General features: G+C 40.5%; 1 protein-coding gene across 2 annotated transcripts in view; it reads right to left on the bottom strand.

Moving 5' to 3' along the window:
• The window catches only part of MAD1 (mitotic checkpoint family protein), a 105,312-nt gene that overhangs the window by 79,574 nt on the left and 9,922 nt on the right, over positions 1 to 15,816 (bottom strand). For both annotated transcript variants that reach the window (XM_088887540.1, XM_010254059.3), the window contains exons 4-6: positions 7,006 to 7,203; positions 6,825 to 6,917; positions 5,549 to 5,671 (exon numbers count right to left, since the gene is read on the bottom strand). In XM_088887540.1, coding sequence (XP_088743666.1) covers positions 5,549 to 5,671; positions 6,825 to 6,917; positions 7,006 to 7,203 — 414 coding nt within the window. The remainder of the gene's footprint in view (positions 1 to 5,548; positions 5,672 to 6,824; positions 6,918 to 7,005; positions 7,204 to 15,816) is intronic.

Genomic DNA, 15,816 nt, shown 5'->3' with positions numbered 1-15,816 from the left:
CCTGAGTGAAATAATTCCTATTCCCAAACCACCTTGATCCTTGGGCTTTCTAACTTGGTCCCAATTAATCAAGTGAACCTTCCTCTCCTCTCCTGGGTCTCAAAGGAAGTCTCTCATGTATTTCTCTAGATTCCTTGCTACTCTACAGGGTATTCTAAAGGTTGAAAGAAAATAAATAGGGAAGTTTGCCAGAGTGGCTCTAATCAAGGTTATCCTTCCACCATAAGAGATATAATTCCTCTTCCAAGAGCTAACTTCCTAGCATATCTTTCAATGACTGGCTTCCAGAAAACCTTCTAACCTAGGATTGCCTCCTAAGGGTAACCCCAAGTAGCTCATTGGCCACCTTCTAATCTCACACCCCAAAATCTCTACAAATCTATGGAGTTCCCCTTCCTCCAGATTGACCCCTAATATGCTTGTTTTAGTCCAATTTATCCTTAAACCTGTCACCCCCACAAATTTATCCAATAGCAATTTTAGGTTTACTACTCCTTCCTCATTACCACGGTACCACCCTCACAAATGAATATTGTGTCATCTGCATTTGGTGGTGGGTAACAACCACTTGATTTCTACCTATCCTCCACCCTCTAAACAGTCCTTGGGAATCAGCTTTCATAGCCATTCTGCTTAACACCTCAGCCACTATAGTGAAGATAAAAGGGGATAAAGGGTCTCCTTGCCTAATTCATTTCTAAGAGAACCTTTGCAATATTTTTATATATACTCCCAATAAAACTGATTGGCCTATAATCTTTAGGGGTTTTGGCCTCTCTCCTTTTTGGGATTAAAGTGATAAAAGTGACATTCACCCCTCGAGGCACCTCTCCTTTCTGAAAAAATTCATTGAACTTCCAGAATATCAGTTTTCGTCCAATCCCAGCATTCTTGATAGAAGGCCATTGAAAATCCATCCAGCTCGATTGCATCCTTGATTTCTTCCAAAGTAAAATTCATTTCCAAAAGTAAGGATTGCACTTCTGAGATCCTATCCCCTTCCATTTATGGTAGCTCTATTGTCACCCCGCTTGATCTTGTGAAGGTTTCCTTGAAATGGTTTACAAAAATCCTTGTGATCTCCTAGCTCTCTCTTGCTTCCTGACCCCCCTCCTCCACACTGAAGAATAAGTTTTTTTTTCTTCTTTCGTTTGCACTTTCATGGAAAAACTTAGTGTTACCATCTCCTTCAACAATCCATTGACACCTTGACTTCTATCGCCAACATATTTCCTCCTTTCTTAATATCTCTTCCAATTCTTGTTTGATTTTCCATCGATCCTTCCACTCTTCTTCTAATAACATTCTGATAGTCTCTTTCTTATCTAACTCCTCAATCCTCCTCACTATGTTCTCTTTTATTTCCTCAACCCTCCCAAAATGCTCTTTATTCCACTCTTTTATTTTCCCATTTATCCTCTTTAATTTCCATGCAAAGCTTAACATTTTCATACTCCCCAAAGGTCTGAGTTTCTGCCACCATTCCTTCAATCTGGTTTTAAATGAATGATCCTCAAACCACACGTTTTCGAATCTGAAAGGACTAGGGCCTCCTCCTGGACTTTCCTTCTCAATGGAAATGGGGCAATGGTCTGAAGTTACCCAAGGTAGCCCTTTCACTACTATTGATCCCCACAATTCTTCCTAGTCAGGAGTAATAAGAAACCTATCCAGCTTGGAAATGGTTAGGGGGGATTGAAAATTTGACCAAGTATAGTCCACCCTTAGCATCGGAGGTTCACTCAATTCAAGGGAATCAATTAAGTTATTAAACTTCCTCATGCTGGTAGTGATTCTTTGATTCGGATTGTTTGTTTCTCCTGAAAATCTGATGACATTGGAATCACCACCCACACACCATGGTCCCTCCCAGATTCCCCTAATATCGCATAATTCTTCCCAATAAACCTCCTTGTCTCTATAGGAGTTAGGACCACATACATTTGTTACCACCCATTCACTCCCATCCGATAGTCTTCTAATTTTTAGGGAGACTAAATATCTACCAATCAATTCCTCCACACACTCCATTTCCTCATTTCTCCAAATAGTCAAAATTCCTCCTGAGGCTCCCCATGATGGAGCATACGACCAGCTTAGACCCCTGGCTCCCCAAATACTTCTTATCCACCTTCGATTTAGCTCTGAAAGTTCGGTTTCTTGAATCAATATCATATTTGGTCTTTCTTTTCTGAAAGCATTCCTGATTATCCTCCTCTTTTTGGCGCTTCCTAGGCATCTTACATTCCAGCTAACTATCTTCATTTCGACCTGTTGTGACCCCTTATCAATGGCTGCCTAAAATTCCCCTCTTTTCCTTTTCAGATTCCCCTCTTCCATCTTCTCATAATTTATTCCACACTTAAGCTTCACTAGCTCGCTTCGCTTTCTTCTTCTTTGTTTTCCTTTTTTCCTCAAGTATACCATACTTCCCTCATTCTTCCTTCCCACTCTTCTCTTTCCTTCTAACTTTTATTTCTCCTGATTCAGCCCCCAATCACCCACAGGGTGGTTTACTCTATTTTCATTATTCTCCAAAAATAAGGTCAGGTCAAATAGGTTTTCTAGAATTAAGGACCAAATTCTAGCTCTCTTGTTCTAGGCTATTGTCCGATAGGTTATCAGAATCTTGGGCTATGGCACTTTTCATTGAGAGATTCCTGGGAGGAATGGCATTGGTTGTACCTGCACAAACACATGAATATAATTTAGAGGGGTCTAAACAAGGATTCACATGCTGAAAGGGTAAACACGAAGACGAGGGGTTAGGGACTCCCTGTGCCAGCAAGCCTGAGTTCTTCCCTTTATCAATACTCACTAATTCGGAAGCCTTGGCATGCAACACTGATATAACATCAATGTCCTGTTCCTCCTGTGCTTCTTTGTCCGGGTTAGTACTAAAATCTGACATCCTTTATTAATATCTTGACGTTGTGCCTCCCCTGGGAGCTCTCCATCTTCCCTTCTGACTGAAGTTGAGTTTGCCTCTAAGACTGGGGCAGGACTATCACCGGATACTTCTCTTGGAGCCACGCTAGCGTAGGTAGAGGGATCTTCAAACAACAATTCTATTCCCAGCATTTCATTGTCCCACAAGATGCACATTTTAGTAATGTTGACACTTCCGATACTATCTTCTAGCTCCGATTGATACCCCTTCTCTTGCCTTAGGTCTTCCCAATCACTTTCCTCTTCGGATTTGTCGCTCTCATGCCTATTAAATTTCGGATTGGGCTTATCAGGAGATGTAGAGTTGTTCGTCGCCACCGGCATCCATCTCCATGTGGCCGCACCTTTTCCAACGTCCTTAGGGGCTTTAGAAGCGGCTTTGCAACTCTGCGTTAAAAGCATGGCGGGAGGCGAGCAACAGGGATCGAAGAAGACGATGATAGACCCCTGCTACTGTCCACCACCCTTCGGACTGACCCGCGCACCTGAGCCCTTGGTTCGCTCGGTTCGCCCATCAGTTTGACTATTGGCGCGGGTTTACAATTTAATGATGTTTTACCGCCTCTTCCAGCTGTCACCTCCGCAAAAGATCTTTGAAAGGCCACGTGTGCGTTAATAAACGGCTCAGATTTACCCTCTTCATTAATGCACAAATTTCCAACTTTCGAATATGATGACTGTTCAATTTCCATTCTTTTGCAAGAGCGGTCAAACTTCTTTGTTTCTTCTTCCCTTTCTTTGACCCATGCCACGTCATCATCTTCTACCTCTCACAAATTTCTCCACAGCCTCTCCTCCACTGAAGAAAGCAACCACACCACAAACTGAGATTCGCCTATTTCCATCTCCACTGCTTTTGGGATTTCTTCCACTTTGATCCCTCTCAGACCCAAAACAGCCGCACTGAGGTTTGAGGTATCCAGGTCTTCCAAGACACCTCCGCACAGGGATGCAATTTTCTTAAAAATTTCAGGGGTCCATAAGTTGAAAGGAATCCCTAAAACTTTAATGTGGAAGCCTTCTGAGTGGTGTATGCGATTTGCGCTCGAAGTCCACTGGTTGATTACCATTACACCTTCGGTGGTCTGAAAAGAACGAGCATGGATCTCCTCTCCCATCTTACCCACTTCTAACAAAGCCTTGTCTGCCTGAAAGGGTCACAGATTGAAGGGACCTTCAAACTTCAATTTCTGTTTCAGTTCCTCTGCTACCAAGCTCCATTTGGACACCTTCTTGTTTGCATAAACTAAATACATTTTACTCCAATCCTTACCATTCCCATCTTTATCCTTTCCCCGACCTGTCTTTGATTGGATTGCCTCACTGTGGTTGGCCTGGGTTTTCCTTGATTGCTCCTCGTTTCTCCACAAGAAATCCTGCAACTCTTTCGCAAACATGGTCCAACCTTTGCTCTGGTTTCCAAAGGGGATACATATCATCTGTTTTGTGCCCAGTCCGAACCACTCTGTAACTGTGATGAACCACCCTTTTCTATTGAACCGTTGTTCTGCTTCAAAAACCTTTCCTTTCAACTTCATTGTATTCTTCCAATTCTGAGATCTTCTTGATACTATGGCTACATCCAAGAAACCTTTAGTTTAGTGAACTATTTTCAATTTCCTTGTCTACTTCTTCCAGGTGATCTACCTATATGTTGTTTACTCTAACAGAAAAACTGTTCTTTTCTTTCTAATCTCTTTCTAATCTTCTGGGAGGCAGCAAGCTCTTTACTTGCTTCTCCATTTCAATTCTTCATTATTAATCACTCCAATTACCTTCTTTCACTCCACAAAGTAAACCACCAAATCTAAAAGTTTTTGCACCCCCCTACCTGTCCTGCATCACTCATCATCTCTACTTATAGCCATTTTTAATAGTAGATAAAACAGTAGTAGTAGAAAGTCTCTGATATTCAGAAAATAGAGAAGAAAATCTTCCTCTCTAAATTCCAATTAAAATATTTTAGGTCTTGGATGGTTATATTTTTTATCAGTATTGGATGGTTATATTTTCATACATTTCTACAGTTTACTTATCTAGTTTTTAGTAAAATTCCTTCCATTAACAGGAAAAAATATAATACACAAGAAATGTATATCATGTTGAAATCAAGGGCATTTCCTGTTTAGTCATTCATTTGTATAAGCTTCCATATTTAGAGCCTTTTGTATGTGGCACCTTTTATTCCGAGGATGGAGAATATGTGGAGACATTGTTTTATTTTGGGACCTTGGGATTTTTGTTATCTTGTATGGTCCATGTACACCTTTTTCATATATTTTTCCAAGATATCCATTGAAACAAATGTACAATTATGCAACATAGGCCATAATTAATAATAAGAAAAAGAATAAGACATTTGATGCACAAGTCAGAATGCAAGAAAATAGGAGACATTGCTTGGTGCAACAATAAAATCTTGAAGTAAGGTAAAAATGCAAGCACAAAAATATAGGTTTCACTCTGAAAGAAGTATAACTTTCTGAAAAAAATAAAATAAAATAAGGCAAGGTCCATATCCAGTCTACCCCTTCCAAAACAGTCAGGATCATTATTAGGTAATGACCCTTTTCATAATGCAAGAAAATGCTGAACTCACATAGTTTCTGAGCTCCTCCTGTAGATGCTTCACCAAAATATCAGTATCTGTAGAAGCAGCTTCTTGAGATAGAGATGTGATTTTTAACAATTTCATTTCTACTTCATTTTTCTGCTGCAAACACTGTTAAAAATTAAAAAAGAAATAATTATTAGTCAAATTTGGTGTAATCATGTCATAGACCAAGTACTAAAAAATCAAAACCATCCAACTTCCACAACCAGAATTACAAAGAAAACAGGAGATTTGATATTTGTATCGCACTATTGGGATGTTTGATATCTAACAGTGGTGTAAAGCCCCAGGCCATAGCACCAAATGCTTGACCTTCGAATCCAAAAGAAATGGGACACATACAAGGAATTCTACATAGATGCTAATAGTTTGATTGACCTTTGAACCCAACACTAAGCCAGACTTAGATTGACCAAATACCAAAACCCTCACAATCTGACAGGCCTGACAATTGACCAGAGAATCAGGGCATCAAGGATACAATCACATGAAAATCCCATTTAGAGCCGTATGAATATTAAAACTGCAAAGGGTAGACAATGAAGAGCTGGTTTCACATAAATCAGGATTCTAAATATTGGCATCCTTAAAAACAAGTATCAAAAAAATTAAAAAAAAAAAAGGACAATTCTCTGAACAGCAAGCTGATTTAGCAAAATTACCTACGTATAAATTGAAGTCCTTAAGCTGGTTTATCCAGACTGTGAGGGGATTGCGTTGCGTTGAGTCAAACCCAAAGCATGGTGCAAAATTTAGAGTATGCAGATTGATGAAAAATTATGCCATAAGCATTAAGAGACTAAGATCCTCCCGAACACAAGGAATCTTTCTTTTTTGGTTTTTTTTTCTTTTGATAGGCATCAACAGAAGGAATCTAGACTCACAATCGAAGAAAACCAGCCTCAACTTTTACCAGGTTACTTATGTTTCGGAGATTCATTAGAGACATCAAAACAAATAGTAATTAGTGCAAGCTTAGCACCAAGACACCACAGGACTGCTTTAGCACAACACAAATAATGACCCAGAATATGGACCATGCAGATTGATGACAACATCTGAAACAGAGATCCCTACAAGTACACAAGAAGAAACCTAACCTCATTTTTATTAGGCCAACAATGCTCCTCAGGTTAATTAGAAATGAAAGTAAGCACAGAATTACCTCAAAATGAACATCAGAACAACAAAGCATCAAAATCCAACACAGAATACATTGATTTGTGCATAAGTATAAATCAGTACAAGATATCATACCAACCTCGTTCAGATGCTCTTTAAGTTCCTCCAACTCTTTCCTCAGCAGCTCTGACTCTTTCTCTGCATTGTTTGCTCTGCATTCCATTCGTTCAAACTAAAAGTACATACAAGTCAGTTACCCTTTAGAAAGATTAAAGTTAAACATTTTTTTTCAAATTCAATGAGCACATCCAACCACTCACATCTGCATGTTTTCGAGAAATAGAAAGTTTGGAGTCTTTCTTTAACTGAACAAGTTCATTCTGGAGACAATTTTTCTCTCTGCTCATGCTTTCAGAGAGATGGTTCAGCTTTTCCTCTAATAGGCTAGCCTTCTCTTCAGCTGAAGCCGCCGAAGATTCAGCATTCCTGCGAAGGTTTACTTCTTTCCGGAGTTTCACCTGGATTGTGAATGACATAGAATAGGTAATTCATTCATATAGCATCAAAGGCCAAATAAATAGCAAATAAGTTTTGACTTGAAATTGGGATGGAGAGAGTTACAGTATAAAGTACGCCTACTCATTTATTTTTCACTGTATAGATAATTTTGTCTACTTATTCTTGTTTCCATTTGTAATTTTTGTAGCCTATTACCTGTGATAATCTTGTATATAGAATTAAACAATATTTATTTCTTGCTCTTCCAAGTGACGAGATTTCAACACAAGAAGGTACAATAGCCTATAGTAGACTTCCTATCCATTAGAGACCTTGGACAATCTGCATCTAAATACCCTACTAGAGATATATCTCCCCCTTTCTTATACAAAACCCCTCGACCAAGAGCACCCTTTAGATACTTTACCACCCTCATAACACCATACCAATGAGCAATTGTTGGATTCTGCATGAATTGACTAAAGACTCCAACACTAAAGGAGATGTCAGGCCTAGTGATGGTAGGATAGATCAGCTTGCCTACTAGTCTCTAATACCTTGTAGGTCTTCTAATGGCTCCCCCTAACCATCAGTCATCTTCACATTGGGATCCATAGGAGTTTCAACTGGCTTGGATCCCAACAACCCAGTTTCATCCAACATATCCAAAACGTACTTTCGCTTGGACAGAGATTCCCCACTTCGGTCGAGCCACCTCAATTCCAAGAAAGTACTTCAAGGTTCCTAGATCTTAATTTGAAAGTGTTGTTGTAGGAACTGTTTCAACTCATTAATTCCATGTGCATCATTACCAATGAGAATAATATCATCAGCATACACTACCAAAATGATTTTCCTAAATGAAGAGTCCCTACTAAACACAGAATGATCAGCACTGCATTATTCAAGACAAAATCTTACACCACAGTAGTAAATCAACCCAACCATACCCGTGGTGACTACTTCAACCCATAGATAGCCTTCTTCAATAGGCACACCTTCCCTGACTCCCCTTGAGCAGCATATCTAGGAGGTTGATCCATATACACCTCTCCTCTTGAAGATCACCATGGAGGGAAGCATTTTTAACATCAAGCTAAAATAGGGGAAAATCAAAGTGGGTAGCTAAAAAGATGAGCACTCGTACATAACCTATTTTAGCCATGGGAGAGAAGGTTTCACCACAGTTCTGAGTATACCCCATAGCAACAAGTTGAGCCTTGAATCGCTCAATATGGCCATCTTGACAATGCTTAACTGTATAGACCCATAAAAAACCACCGATTTGCTTCCTAGCTGGTAAGGAAGTGAGGTCTTAAGTATTATTAGATTGAAGAGCATGAAATTCTTCATCCATCGCCTTCTTCTAGTCCGAAGATGAGAGGGCCTCTTGTAGAGAACACGGTAGGGAAACTAAGGATAGAAGGGAAATGAACCATTGATGTAAAGGATATAAGTGAGCAAAAGAGACATATTGAGAAAATGGGTGATCTATGCAAGCACGCTTACACTTATGAAGAGCAATAGGAAGATTAAGATTTCAGGCTGGTGGATCTGTCAACGACAAAGACTCTGGTGGTAGGTAAGAAACTGGAGCCAGATCAACTGTTGATGACAATTCTAGTTGTCAATTACATTTGGAGTACACTTTGTAAATAGATGGTTGAATAGGTTCCTCCACTAAGTAAATCCATGTCATTCTTGAATAGTCATCAATAAATAGAGAACAATTTTGAACAATCCTTCATTAAGTAAATCCGTGTCATTCTTGAATAATCATCAATAAGTGTTACAAAATATCTAAATCCATTATAAGATGACACATGACTAGGACCCCAAACATATGAGTGAACTAAAGCAAAAGGACTTAGGACTCACTTATCAACTCTAGAAACAAAAGACGCTTTATGATGTTTGCTTAACTAACAGACTCACAATCTAACCAGGTTACAAGCTCCAAAGTCAGGACTTGCTTTTTAAAACACAAAGATAAGGATGATCAAGACAACAATGCCATTGATGTGGTGTAAGAGAGGAAAGAAGAGAGCCTTCTAAGGACCATAGTCATCTAGGTAGAGTACAGTCCTCCAACTCCATGACTACCACCAATCGTCTTCCCCATCTTGAGATCTTGAAAGACACAATATGAAGGATAAAAAGCTACTAAACAATGAAAGGTTTGAGTAATCTTACTTGTAGACAAGAGACTAAAGGGAATCTTGGGATCATAAAAAAATAGAGCATAAGTTAAGGTCATAACCAAGAGACACATTATCGGTACCAATAATAGTCTGGGATTAGAAGGTGGTGACAAAGATACAAACATATCTAAGGAGCCAGTCATGTAGTATGAGGCTCCAAAATCAATTACCTAGGGCAAAGGTGTAGAACTGGAAACAAGGCAAGCGGTACCTAACTTCACAAGTGTATAGTAGCAAAACTGGAAGAAACAGACTGGCGAAGCTTTTCATACTCCTCAGTCCTCACATGAAAGAGATTGTCTTTACCCTTACCAACATTAGAAGTAAGAGCATTTTTAAATCATACTATGACTCCCAAAGCCACCTTCCACCATGCATAGTTAGCCCAGGAAGATGAAGGGCCATGAAGATCATAACACTGCCACTACGACCACCACCAGCCTCTCTACCACTGCCATGTCCACCCCTAGGCCCACAAACAAAACGCCTCATGTTACCTCCACCTTTACTGCACATATTTCTACCAAGAAAACCTCCTCTGGAAACCACCATGGCTGATCTCTCTGAAGGTGGGGGATAATCACTACATGAATTTGAAGCTCTTCTTATATGGGAGAAAACCTCAAAACGGGATGGAAGATCATTGCTACCTAAGATTTGGGCCCATACCAATTCAAATTCAGACCTCAACACAGATAAAAACCTTGCAACATCTAGATGTTATCCTTGTTCTTGTTGAGTCTTCAAATCAGTGCATAGGGATTGATAAACATTAAGCTCCTTTCTTTAGCTTTTTAAAGAACCATAGTATTCTTCAACACCTTTATCCCCTTATTGAAGAGAAAAAACAATCTTGGTATAAGTAGTAAATTCTTGTGACACTGTCTTGTCCAAAACACAACTGCTTGGCATAGTCCCAAATCTCCTTGGGATACTGGACACATGTCCTATGTCCCAAATCTCCTTTTCAACCTTGCCATTGTCTTTGGGCCAACCTATTAATTTGAGTAACGCTCTTGAGGTGGAGTGGGTCCAAAAGTCGATTAAGGACGATGGAGGGAGGAGATCAAACAATGGCGAGGTTGAAAAGGAAGAAGCCCAACAGTCGCACTTGGGCAAAAAAGAAAATTTGAGGGAGGACATAGGGCAAATATGTCCAGAGACAGACACGCGGAGGTGGTTTTTAAGCTGAGTGACTCTTTAAAGAAGAGTGTGGGGCTAGTAAAGAAGGGAGAGGAACCGACTATCGCAAGTGAAAAAAAAAGTTTGAGGGAGAGGTCAAGGCTCTCTCAAATAGTTCAGGCCTAGGTAACATTGTAAAATACTGAGAGTAAGAAACAAACAAATGAAGTTAGAGGCTTACATAGATGCTAATTGGGCAGGATGTCTAGATGACAGGAGATCTACATCAGGAGTTTGTACTCTTGTTGGAGGTAATTTAGTTTCATGGAAGAGAAAGAAAGAGACAATTATGGCAAGGTCAAGTGCAGAAGTTGAATACAGAGCCATGGCACATGATGTTTCAGAGCTCCTCTGGATCCGTTCCTTGTTAGGGGACATTGGAGTTGAGGCCAAAGAACCTATGGTGCTATATTGCGACAATCAAGCAGCAATTAACATTGCCCACAACCCAATTCAGCATGATAGAACGAAGCATATAGAAATGGATAGACACTTTATAAGGGAAAGGGTAACATCCGAAGAAGTTTGCTTGCCATATGTTGCATCCGACTTGCAGCTTACTGGTGTTATTACAAAAGGAGTTGCAAGAAACAAGCTGGAGCATGATCTACGCAAGTTGGGAATGTGTGACATTTATTCCCAACTTGAGTAGTGTTGAGTTTTGGGCTTATATAACATGTTTTTTTATTTACATAGCATAGTTAGGGAGTTATTGGGCCTTAGGCCCATCAATTTATGTTTTTAAGTTAAGAGTGTTTTTAAGTTCTCATAAGTAGCCGACTTACTAAGGGCATACTTGTCTTTGTACTCTCTTTTATTTATGAGTATATAATCTAATGAAAGAGGCTGTCAGACCTAATTCTGAGCTTCTCCCATTCTCTTCTCTCTCTTTCTCAGCTGAAACCTTTTCTCCTCTTTCTTTTCTTCTTTCTTTTACAGTTTTTATATCAAAACAGGTTGTCCAAACTTTTCTACTCAAAAAGGAAGCATAGAGAAGTTTCTGAAGAAGAGGGCAGAGTAGGTAAGGTCTATAATGGGAAAAGAAGAAGCTTGACTCAAGGAGGGGAGGAGGCGTAGAAAGGGGGAGGGAAGGCAGAGGAAGAGAAAAGTTCTAAGGGTATGGAAGAAAAGGGGGGTTGAGAAGGACAAGGGAGGAAGAGTCCGTTGTTGTTGGGTGATAAAGGGAGTGACAGAAAGGTGGATATAAACAAACTTTGGAGAGGGAGGTGGAAGTGGGTAAAATCTTTGGTGTGTTTTACTGGGGAGGAGAAGGATTCGTGAGGAAAGCCTTCAAGAATCTAGAGAGAAGGAGAAAGGTGGAAAGGGAGAAGGAAATAGTGGTGGAAGGAGGCAAAGTGTGGGATGAGGGAGAAATACAAGGAGAAGATTTTGAGGCAGAATCCTAAAAAAAGAAAAAAAAAAGAAAGGGAATTAAGAAAGGAAGATTAGAAGGACGAAAATCCTCTCTTAGAGCGCTAGGGGTCTGAGGGAGGATAGGAGAAGGATGTTGGTGAGAGAGTTGATTAGAAGGCTTAAGCCGGATGTGGTCTGCCTTCAAGAAACTAAGATGGAGGAGTTTGGTTTAAGGGAGAAGTCTGAAATTTGGGGAATGTTTGGAATTGAATGGCATAGGGCTTTCAGGGGGCTTGGTCATAATCTGGGACCCAAATGTGTTCTTGAAGGTAGGGGAGAAGTGGGTGAATTTTCGGTGTCGGTCTGTCTCAAATCAGCACATGGAGGTCAGTTGTGTTGGGGAGTCACTAATGTCTATGGCCTGAATGAGGAAGGTAGGAGGAAGGAGTTTGGGAGGAGTTGGAGGAGGTTAGACAGTCACATGGGGTGGGGGGGCCTTGGGTCAGGGGGGGATTCAATGTGGTTAGGAGGATAAGAGAGATGATAGGGAGCAGGGAGGGGATAGTCTGTGTGGGGATAAGGAGATTTGGGAATTTTATCGCCAAGCAGGGCTGATTGACCCTCCGCTGTTGGGAGGGAGGTTCACTTGGTCAAATGGACAGCATCCAGATTCTCAGAAGGCTGGACAGATTTATGTTCACAAGGGATTGAGCTGATGAAGTTGGGGAAGTAATTCAAGAGGCCCTGCCTAGCTAAGGTGTTGGGTGCTAAGCCATTTCGCTTTGAAAATATGTGCTGGATCATCTGGACTTTAGGGATTGGATGGAGGAGAAATGGGGTGGGTGGTAAGTGGAAGGGTCTGCAAGTTTCAAGTTAATGAAGAAACTACAATTTTTAAAAGAGGAATTAAAAGGGTAGAACAAGGAGGTTTTTGGAGACTTCCCAAGTAGAAAGAAGGAAGTGCTTGAGAAAATGGGGAGGCTAGAAAGGCTGGAGGAGGGGAATATTTCTAGGGAGACGAGGGAGGAGAGAGAGAAGCTGAAAGGTGACCTGGAAAGATTAACAAAGAGGGAGGAAGTGAGCTGGAGGCAGAAGTCTAGGGCAGTTTGGTTGAGAGCTGGTGACAAGATTACTGCATTTTTTCATGCTTTTGCTAATGCCAAGTGCAGATGTAACACTATTTCCAGAATTAAAGTGGGGGACGAAGTGGTGGACGGGTGTCCTGATATTCAAGAAAAAGTGGTGGAATTCTACAAAGGATTGTACTCTGCTAGATAGTGGAGCTGGGTGGCATTAGAGGGGTTTGGAGCCAAGAAAACTGAGTGAGTTTGATTCTCATTGGCTCAAGAGTAGCTTTGAGGTGGCAGAGCTGCAGAAGTGAAGGAGCCTCTGAAACGAATTTCAGGAGACAAAACCCCGGGCCCAGACAGGTTGAATTTTGCCTTTATTAAACACTGCTGATCTCTGCTAGAAAATGAGTTCATGCCAATGTTTAAAGAGCTGTTTGACTCTTAAGTACCTAGATAAGCTGACAAATGCCTCTGAAGAAAGATGGGGGTTCTTGCTGCTTGCTAAAGGTGTTCAGTATGGATTTATTGAAGGATTCAAAGCTGGGTCTGATGGCTCATGTATATCACACCTGCAATATGCTGATGACACGCTGATTTTCCTGGATGCGTCTATTGACCAAGTCCTTAGCCTGAGAACAATTCTAGCTAACTTTGAGATGCTGACAGGTTTAAAAGTGAATCTAGCAAAGAGCACCATCATTGGGGTTGGGGAAGTGGAGAGAGAAGTGTTGTTGAATTGTGCTACAGTGTTTGATTGTCAAGCTGGAGAGCTTCCATTTCAGCATCTAGGGATGCCGATTGGTGCCAAATCCTCCACTTTATCTATTTGGAGACCAATCATTGAGAGAGTGGAGAGGAAGCTGGATAGGTGGAAGGCTAAGCACTTGTCCTTGGGGTGCACAGTGATTTAAAAGCTAGGCACATTTTAGGGTATGCGCCTTGCCTCAAGGGGCGTGGTACAAAGGCGACTCATAGAATCAAGAATGCAATATGTTTTACATCACATTAGCTACTTGAAGTAATGCAATTGAGGATAAAAAGAGATTGTGGGTTTTACATGCTTGAAAATGCTTTATATGTTTGCTTTTATTTTTAAACTTTCATTTGAATACGCTTTACTTTACATGTAATGTTTATGTATTTTAATTTTCGGTAATAGGTTCTTTAAAACATTTATTTTAAATTTTAGTTTATTTTTTTATTAATATTATATTTAATATTTTTTTGAATTTTTTGCATTTTTTAAAATTTTTTTGCTTTTTTTTAATTTTCTGACTTTTTTTATTTTTTATCTTTTTTTGTAATTTTGCGCCTTGCTTCAAAAAGGCATGTGCTCACCTTGCGCCTTGCACCTCAGGCACAAATTAGCCCTTGCGCTTTTAAAACACTAGGGCAGAATTACCTTGGTTAGAAGCATCCTGTCTAGCTTGCCAACTTATATATATATATTGAGAATTCCAGCTGAGGTGGCTAAGAAAATTGAAAGGCTGCAGAGGGAATTTCTTTGGTAAGGGGTGGGAGGTTCTAAGAAATTTCACTTGGTGAGCTGGGACCCGATTTGCAGACCAAAGAAGAATGGGGGTTTGGGAATTAGAAGGCTGAAAGTGTTTAATAAGACTTTGCTAGGTAAGTGATTGTGGAGATTTGGATTAGAAAAGGAGAAGGATTCTCTATGGAGGAGGGTGGTGGCTGGAAAGTATGGGGTGGTTGGCTTCGGGTGGGAATCTAGAGAGGTTTCAGCAATTTTGGGGTGAGTATCTGGAAAGGTATCATGAACTTCAACCAAGATTTCAGAAATCTCACCTGGTGTGGAGTGGGAAGGTTGTGTGAGGTTTGTCCCAAACTATACAGGTTGGTTGACCATGATGTTTCAATCAGCCAATGCTATGAGAGGAGGGGGGACAAGGTGATTTGGTGCCAAAAGTTTAGGAGACTTTTCTGGGTTAGGGAGGTGGAGGAATGTGTACAACTTCTGGAAGTCTTGGAGATTTCAAAGGTCTCTAGTTCTTCAAGGAATGAATTGTGGTGGAAGGAGTGCAAGAATGGGAAATTCACAGTGAAGTCATTCTATCTAGCTCTGATTAAAAACCAGTTGAGGAAGGAGCAACAAGTAAACAATGTGTATGTCGAAGGTGCTGACTCTGGTGAGAACTTGCCGTTACAAACAAGCGACAAAAAGAAGGATGACTCAGATGGCGTGCCTATCCAGATATTAGTGGAAAGAGAGGTAACAATCGGTAACAGCCTGGGTTTATGTTTTTGGGGAAGCAAGGAATTAGTTAGAAGGGCCTTCGACGAGTTTGAAGGGAAAACAAGGGACGAGAAGTTGAATAAAAGAGCTTGATTGCAAGAAGGCAAGGTTTGGGATAAGGATGATTAGGGCAACAAGATGCTCTAGTGGACAAAGATTGAGGCTGTGTTCATATCGCGAGTTGAGGCTTAGCCAGTTCAGCTGTCTGTATGGTGACAATCTCAGTTATAGGGGTTTCCTTTTTCACGTCTGGGTTTTTTAGTTGTTCTTGGGTAAAGTGTGGTTTTTGTGTTTGTGTGGCTTTGGGTTGGATTTGGATGGTTGTGGTCTCTGTGTAAGGGTCTTTTGGATGTGCCCCTTTCTCAGGTGATATCTTATCACCTTTCTTTTGTATTCTTTATCTTTTAATAAAATCTTTTTTTTCTGATTCTTCAAAAAAAATTAAAAACTAGTTGGGGGAAGAGAGCTGTAAAGGGCATGTAGGGTAATCCTGTTCCACCTAGGGTGGAGGCATTTGCGTGGTTGGTGGCTATAGATAGTGTTCTTACCACTGACCATTTGAAGTCAAGAGGCTTT

The sequence above is a fragment of the Nelumbo nucifera genome, chromosome 5, assembly GCF_055504915.1.
Source record: "Nelumbo nucifera cultivar China Antique chromosome 5, China Antique-T2T, whole genome shotgun sequence".
NCBI lineage: Eukaryota > Viridiplantae > Streptophyta > Magnoliopsida > Proteales > Nelumbonaceae > Nelumbo > Nelumbo nucifera.
Note: the sequence above shows the minus strand (reverse complement) of the source record. Positions and strands in the feature narration are given on the sequence as shown.